At 33.1% G+C, this 9047-nt stretch overlaps 1 protein-coding gene across 1 annotated transcript; it reads right to left on the reverse strand.

Moving 5' to 3' along the window:
* Positions 1-1491: 1491 nt before the first annotated feature.
* LOC108987923 (putative receptor-like protein kinase At5g39000) lies at positions 1492-4122 on the reverse strand. Its single transcript, XM_018960989.2, has one exon. It carries the CDS (start codon positions 4056-4058, stop codon positions 1518-1520), a length of 2541 nt encoding a protein of 846 aa, XP_018816534.1. The 5' UTR covers positions 4059-4122; the 3' UTR covers positions 1492-1517.
* Between the last annotated feature and the right edge of the window lie 4925 nt (positions 4123-9047).

Consider the following 9047-nt stretch of genomic DNA (forward strand, 5'->3'; position numbering starts at 1 on the left):
ACCAAATCCTAGCATCACTCTTCCATCTCATTCTCAAATCCTAGCATCATCCTAAACTCTAACCCTAAGTCCACTCTTGCAAATCTCAAAATCCACCCTAGCCATCCCACAAAACCCTAGCTACACATCACCATACCTACCCTAATTACCATCCAAGTGGCCCAAACATTAAGGGTAACCCTTAAACTATTCTCATTGCGTCAAACACCTATAATCCTAAGCCAATCTTCCAAGACCACACCAAACCTAATTCTACCATAGCCTACAACAACCCTAAGTGCCTCCAACCTGAACCCTAACCTCATTACATCCATTCAACCCTTGCTGCCATCATCTTAGCACCTCACTCAAGAACAAGTTTAGCCACCCACATTGATTTGTCTTAACCTAAACACTTAGCCCACCCAAGTACATCATCATTCCATCACCCAAACACCTACCCATTGTTGAAGGCCAAGCAAGTTGGCAAGATCACTTGATCACCATCATCACTAAGGCGAGCTAGTGGATCTTAGTGTTAGGAACAAGATCGGGGTCCCTAACAAAGTCTCTTGAAGCGGTTTTGACAAAGTCTTGTAAACAGACTATAAAATTAGGACTAGAAGCGATAGTGGATTGTTGTCATGTGCTGCAACTTGCTGGTATGAGTTGGTTGAATGAAACTTTCACTACCACTTTATCCTAATCCTTAGGAAAAACAAGAATATAAGAAAATAACAACAAAAAAATAGGTCGAATCACGGGCAGACGATCGTCACTGGCTGTGGAGGCATGTATAGGCCACACACCACTTTTGGAGAGAAGATAATAGTCGGATTTAAGAGATTCAAGGCCGTTGAGCCCGATGGTGCCGCATATAGTGGCAATAGACTCCTTATGGCGCGGCGGCGTATGAGTTGCGCGTGAGACATATGCGCCGTTCTTTTGGTCGATTTTCTTCTATCGTCCGAAGGAGCAGCAACTGGAGAATTTAGTGGTGGGGCACGTGGTGGCCCTAAGAGGCCGGTAGGCAATAAATTGGCGCATCTCGATTCTATAGTTGGGAAAAAAAAAACGATTGATAGATTTGCAGTGAGTATGACAGAGATGGAGCTTGGAGAGAGAGAGAAGTTCCCTATCTATTCCCGATACAAACAATTAGTTGACCTTGTGTGTAAAACACCTTATATTGTATTTTAAATAGATATTATTTTCTTTAAGCTGTGAAATAGAAAAATTGTATTTCAAAATCAATTGAGGTTTCATATTACTGACACTAACATGGGTTTGAGTTGGGCGTCCATCCAGTTATTTTTTTATTAAATGCATCCCATGCAAGACGTGGTTATTGTTATTTTTTTTTTTACTGGATATTATATATAAGCCAAACTCTAATATTCTTGATGATAACGGAAAAATAGAGCTTAGAATACATAATATTGTTGATCATGATCTCCTTAGAAGAATAAGTACTTATTCCTCGTGGACTGCTTATGCTAAAATAAGTCCCACTTTTTTTTTTTTTTTATGTAACATGATCATTCAGGACAGTTGTGCATGGAGATGTGTAACGTGTTGTGTGGGAACATTTTCCTTAGTTTCAACCATGTGTCTATTGTTGATATTCTTCTCGGCCTTCTCTTGAATCTGCAGTGCACCATCATTGTCGGTCGTTCGATTCCATGATCACGTGTGCAACTTTCCGCAATCTCCCCGAACTTGTGAAGACATTCGGACGCAATCTCACCCCTCAAACATGGATCAATTATTTGATCAAGGTTCCCATCGTGGTGGCATTTCCTAGTCCACTGGGCCAAGTTCACTTGCTCCTTGGGCAGGCTCGGCATCTGTGCTGGCCTAGCACACAATACCTCAAACAACACCACCCCGAATGAGTACACATCAGATTTCTCTGTCAACTTCTGCGTTCGGTAGTACTCTGGGTCTACATACCCAAAACCACCCATTACAACGCCGTTGAAGTGGATCCTGGACATGTTTAAGGGATCCAATCTTGACATACCAAAATCCGAAACCTTAGCCAACAACCTCTCATCTAGCAGTATGTTTGTGGATTTCACATTGGAGTGAATTATCATGTCGTTCGTACCTGTATGAAGGTAGTTCAACCCGTGCGCTGTGTCGATGCAAATCTGGAGGCGCTGCTTCCACGACAGCGCAGGGTTCTCAGTTCCGTAGAGATGAGAACGAAGGGTCCCACATGCCACATACTCATACACGAGGATCATCTCGTCTCGATCATCACAGTATCCAATACAAGCCACGAGATTAACATGGTGAAGCTGGGAGAGCATGTGGATCTCGGTCCAGAACTGGCGCGTCCCTTGCTTTGAGGACGGTTTCAACCGTTTGATTGCAACATCGGTGGATCCACCATCGATGTACCCTTTGTACATGTTTCCGAATCCTCCTGCTCCAATGACTAATCGATGATCGAAGTTATCCGTGGCTGCTTTGATCTCCACGATCGAGAAGTAACGGCAGTGTTCTAATGGCAATGTTACGATGTTCTTGTCAATTAACCTCTGCATCTTGGAAAAATATGGGACCAACGAGGATTTGGACAAGCCGGTACCTTGTTCATGCGCCCTCTTACTTCTACAATGATAGTGAACTAATAAACATATGTAAATGAGTATTGCCACCAAAGCACCGATGGGAATGCCCACTGCGATCATAATCGGTGACAGGATATTTTTAGGCATTGTCTTCTTCTGATTTGGTTCTGAGAATGTTGAACTTGGACCCACCATCGGTGTTTCTGGATTGGGCCCAGCTAGGTTACCATCTGATTGGTTCAACTTGAATATCTCTACACCGTTCAAGATCGCATCTGCGTAATCCGGTTTTGGAATCACGTCTCTGTTTGGTTGGAGTGCAAGCCATAAACCCTGCTTAGCTTGAGATTTTCCAGGCACCAACACAACGTAGTCTCTGTACACAGGACTTCCATTGCCGCCACTCCATTGGATCACATCCATTTGCTCTTCTGTCGTCTGATTATAGATGAATACACGAAACACCCGTTGATTCTCGTGCGTAACTTCTAATTGAGTCTCACAAAAATGGAGCCTAACCAGATATAGAAACCCAACATCCACAGGAAAAATCCAAGTGAGGTTGTATTTCAAGTTAATGTTAGGATCCCTAGCCATTGTACGAGAAGAAGTGTATATAATCTCTGGCGCGGTGTATGGTGGGGTGTCCTCAGTGTACTTGATCGTGACATTGGACCGATGAGACATGGCGCCAAGTGCCCATCCAAAGATGTAATCCTCATCCTGACTCCAAGATCGGAACATTCCAGTATCTTCAACGCTGGCAACATCTTTGCCACCCACGTTTAACCTATACAACGTCTCAAAAGCGAATGGATTATTAATATAGAAGGCCTCGTTGTCGCGTTCATTTACAAAGGTCACTGGGGACATGTCTTGATTACTAATATTGTATAATTTACTTGGCATAGAAACAACCTCGATCCCGTTGATGAAGGCATAAGAGCTTGGAGATGGCATGAAGGTTACGTCGAGATTTTGATTTTGTTGAACGTGGACGATGAATTCTTTGACAAGAAATGTTGTGGAAGGAGTTGTAGTGGAGATGGAGAGATAGGCGCTGAAGTTGCTTAAGAGTGTGAAGTCATTGGCAGTGACAGAGAAAAAAGATTTGGTTTTGTCGTGATGGGTATATGATGAAGGGTAGAAGTAAAGGCGGAGGAATTTAGGGCCTGGCGAGACAGGGAAGGAATAGGTGAATTTGGAGTGGCGATCAAATATACGAGCAGTCATGTAGGGGACTTGAGAAAGGGAAAGGTCAAAATTGGAAGCATTGGATGATGATGATGTGGTTTGAATGTCGAGGGGGGAGAACTTTGAGTTGGAATCGGCTTCCCAGCGTCGGCCATCGAGTGAGGTAGAGTTGGAGGAGGAGCCACAGTTGAGGAGGAAATAATCAGTAGGAGTGTAAGGAGGTGGAGTTTTGGCGGTGGTGATGGGGAGAGATGGGAGAAGATGGACGATGGTAGAGAAGAGGCAGAGTAGTGCGACGATTGCCATGGGGCTAGAGTTACATACTGAAAACCCAGGAAGCTAGGAATGTTATAGTTGGAATTTGCAGCAGAGGCAGAGGCCAGTGTGAAAAGCCATTGCATCACTGCTCACACGATGGCAATAATTGTCTCTCACACATTAAAATAATTGTTGAAAATATAGGATTAGGCTTAATGTTGCTATCAATTATATACTTTGTCAACTTATTTGTCCACGAAGTAATTGATTAATTTCGAAGAAACTTGATATTATTAGAGAGAACATTAAATTAAAAATCTGATATCATTATTATCAAATCATTTTTAATAATTATTAAATTGAAATATTTTATTTTTATAATAATTAAGATATTTATTTATCTAATCTTCACGTAATTTTCTAAAAGAGACCATACTTTCGCCTCGTCCACTTTCATTCCCCTTTTTTTCCCACTTGCTTTTGATTGATTTATAAAGATCATGCATTTTCAAAGTCTTTTTATATCCCAAAAGAAATTTTCACACTCCATTCCTCAAAAGTATGAAGTAACCATCCTATTACCAACAAGGATAGTCCTTACACCACTCAAAAGTATGAAGGAGCCATTCCTACAAGATTTAATTCAAATAAATCAATCTCGTATATATTAAAAAAAAAAAAAGATCCCACTATAAAAAGATGTAAAAAAACATTTATTTTGTAGTGTAACTCACTTTTTATAAAGAGACTATATAAAACTTATTTATTTAAAACGTATAACTAACATTACTCTTACTAACAATATAATCCTTAAACATCTCGTAATTCTGTAAAACATTTTTTATGTCCCAATTGTTGTAAACTGGGTGTAACGTAGCTGATCAAGGACAATTAATTTCCCTTAGCTATACAACATGGAAAAAACTTAAAGTTTAAGGTGACATTTGGATAGTGAGATAAGATAATTTTAGATAAAAATTAAAAATTGAATAAAATATTATTAAAATATTATTTTTTAATATTAATATTATTTTAAGATTTAAACAAATTTAAATTATTTATTATATTTTATATGAAAATTTAAGAAAATTATAACAATGAGATGAGATAAGATGAAATAAAACTGTTTTTATATCCAACGGACCTTATAAACAACGTAGACTTAATTTTCAATTCAAAGATGGGAAAGGAATGATTATACAGTAACAAGTATATACTAAGGGGTAGTTTGAACGGTGAGATAAAATAAAATGAGATGAGATGATTTTAGATAAGTTGAATAAAATATTATTTTTAATATTATTATTATTATTTTAAAATTTTAAAAAGTTTGAATTGTTTATTATATTTTTTATATGAATTTGAAAAAATTATAATAATAAGATTAGATTTTTTTTATCCAAAAAAGTTTTAAACGTGTCAAAATTTTAAATTTTAATTCAATTCAATTAAATAACGGGCCGTATCGTGTCACTCGTTTTGATTTATTTAATAATTAATTAAAAATAGATTAACACGACACATCTCATTTCATGTGAATGAGTTTAACTAATACGTATAATCTATTTGATATGATTAACATAATTTTACATAAAAATAAAAATTTATATTTATTTATAACCATAATATCTTAAAAAGTAATATGACTACCTACTACAATAAATATTAATATTTTTCAAATTTTAACTTATAATAAAATTAATATTACAAATCCTACAATAATAAATATGAGTATAGATCCAGAATCACAATAATAAAAAATATAAGTATATTGAGAAATATTAATAAAAAATTCAATAATAATAAAATTATAATTTTAAAATAAAATTTAAACGAATTATTATGAATTAATTTCAAATTAAATGAGTTAATCTATTATTGGCTCGTTTACTAATTATATTTTAATGGACCAATACATTTTAATTCAAATTCATTTATATTAAATCAAAACTCACTAATCTTATGTGACGTTGGTGTTGAGCTAACAGATGACACCCCTAAATAATTGAAGAGAATCCTTTGAACATGGACCGAGAAAGCTAAGTACTGAGTGGAAAACGACCAGATTCACAGATGCATATACTTTCTTCATTCTCTGCCTTTCTTTATTGTTTACTTTTTCCAACCTTATCGTATCTAATCTTTCTATAAGAAGAACTGCTCCGCACGTTTCGTTGGAAGACTTAGAAAATTAAGGTTGTGTTTGGATATTGAAGTGAGTTGAGTTGAGTTGAGATGATAAAATATTGTTAGAATATTATTTTTTAATATTATTATTATTTTAAAATTTGAAAAAGTTAAATTGTTTATTATATTTTGTATTGGGATTTGAAAAAATTGTAATGATAAATTGAGATGAGTTGAGATGAGTTTGGTAACCAAACTCACCCTAAAGATCTCTTTTCTGAACTTTCGAGTTGTAGGTATCCGTTAATACGTCTTCTCACCTTCAACAGCATCAGCGTCAGTATCAGCATCAAAGGCTCGAGTAGGTACGTTGGAATGAATTCATCTCAATTCGTGATTATAATTTTTTAAAATTTTAATATAAAATATAATAAATAATTTAATTTTTTTTATAATTTTAAAATAATAATAATATTAAAAAATAATATTTTATTATTTCATCTCAACTCAATTCAATTTAATATTTAAACCCAACATATTTAGATTGTGCAGACTCAATACGAATTCAGTTGAATATTAAATAAATAAAATTCGTAATCTCATATAAACTTAATTCGATTCGGTTTAAGCTCTTGAATAAAGCTCATATAGATTCCATTTGATTCGTCTAAATTTTTTTTGAGCTCATAATATATTTTATATATGGACTATCGGACTTAGTACATCTTGTTTTTTTTTCTTAAGTTAAAAAATGTACTAGAGATAACTTTTTTAAGAAAAATGCTATATCTCCCGTTGAGGCTCCCGTTGGAGATTAGTAATGTGTTTTTTATGTGTTTTTTTTTAAAGTTATTTTTTATATAAATTTTTTTAATAATTTTTAATATTTTTAAAAAATAAAAAATATTCAGAATATTATTAAAAAATATTTTCTTAATTACAAAGTAAAATAAAAATAATTTTAATTTTACTTTGTGATTAAGAAAATATTTTTTTAATGATTTTTTTTTTACTTTCTAATTAAGGAAGTATTTTTAATGATATTTTTAATTTATTTTATTTTTTAAAAATATTAAAAATATATATATAATTACTTAAAAAAACACATAAAAATATATAAAAAAATATATACTATAGTTTCAGCAGGAGGTGTAACTTCGTCCTTTTTTAATTATTTTAAAAAAATTAAATAGATTAACAGTATCTTCGAACGATACACTTGGCGAGCCTACGTAGCATTTTCCCTTTCCATAACAGCCTTCATGATGGGCCATTGGCTGAACACGCACGCAATTCTCTGCGACATTATTCATGTACACCTTGAAATACTCCGGAGCTATATCTATGATTTCACTCGGAAAAATTCTATAGAACACGTAATCATCTTACTTTTATTTTACTATTTATTTTACTGTATAAGACGTTACTTTTATTTTATTATTTATTTTACTATATAAAACGTGACATATTTATTATAATTGTATAACATTACTCTTTTACTCATGGTCCCCTTCTCAGTGTCTTTTCGGGCCCAATTTGCCAATTCCTAATTTCCATTGCTCCCTTGGTTCCGTTTGGATTCATTTAGGATTATAAGACTCTCGGGGTGAGGATCGAAAAAATTGACTAGATTGAATGGTCCAAATCAGACTAGACCGGATCGAGACAGACCGAATGTATATATATATTTTTTAATTTTTTTTATATATAATATATTACTTTATAGTAGTTGTATAAATAAATTATATAATTTTCATTCAAAGAATCACAATTGACCATATATATAATAAAATTATTTAATATTTATTAGTCATATATAAAATGTTAAAAAGATCACTTAATTTTTATTTTATCAATTTAATTAATTTTTTGTATTAACTTTTCTATCAAAAAAAGAAAAAAGAAAAAAATTATTCATTGAATGACTGGACTGATAGCTAACGGTTCGGTCTGAAAATAATGATTGAATTTTTTATTTTATCAATTTAATTAATCTTTTGTATTAACTTTTCTATCAAAAAAAGAAAAAAGAAAAAAAATATTCATTAAATGACTGGACTAACGGTTCGGTCTGAAAATAATGATTGAATGAAAATTTTAATCTATAACTAGACCGATAATACCCCTAAATTGAGTACTTTTCAGGCACATAATACTTCGAATAGTACTACGCCGAACGAGTTCCAGTCCCATTTTTGCGTTAGTTGCCCATAACTGGCGTAATCAGATCCAAATATCCGGATGTGCCCTTTACGATCTACTCATCGTCGCGTCATTTAGATTTGAAAACTTAGTGAATAGATTTCAAATACATGAATATGTATTTTTTTAAAATTGATTGGATTATTTAAATTAGAAAAATGATATTTTTAATTTTGGAGTATGCAGTCCCTATGTATTTTCTTTGAGAACAATAAGTAAACCTTAGACTCACATAAAAAAATTATTTTTTAAAAGAAAATAAATGTACTTAAGAAAAATTGATAAAAAACTTACTTCTCCACATGTCGATAATTGATACGTTGAAATCATTAAATTTAAATTCAAAATTTGAGTTTCAAAAGAAAATTAACAAAATGAGTTTTTTTTTTTAAAAAAAAATTGTAAGTATAAGTTTAAGTACATATAGTACTACTTTTTTTTTAATGGTGACCTTGATTTTTTTTCAAAGAGAGTACGCGGTGATTGCGCACTTCAAGGCTATATATAACATTACCTTTTAAATTAACAATCAACTAATCAATAATCACATCACAATAAATAATTAATACAGATCAATTTTGATAACGAAGTGGAATTCATTTGAAAAATATCTTTAAAATTGGACATCATATTACCTCAATCCAATATCAAAAGTTATGATTGATTTATTCCAACTAAGTCGACCTTACTAGGTCTTGCGGATTTGTC

The sequence above is a fragment of the Juglans regia genome, chromosome 1, assembly GCF_001411555.2.
Source record: "Juglans regia cultivar Chandler chromosome 1, Walnut 2.0, whole genome shotgun sequence".
Lineage (NCBI taxonomy): Eukaryota > Viridiplantae > Streptophyta > Magnoliopsida > Fagales > Juglandaceae > Juglans > Juglans regia.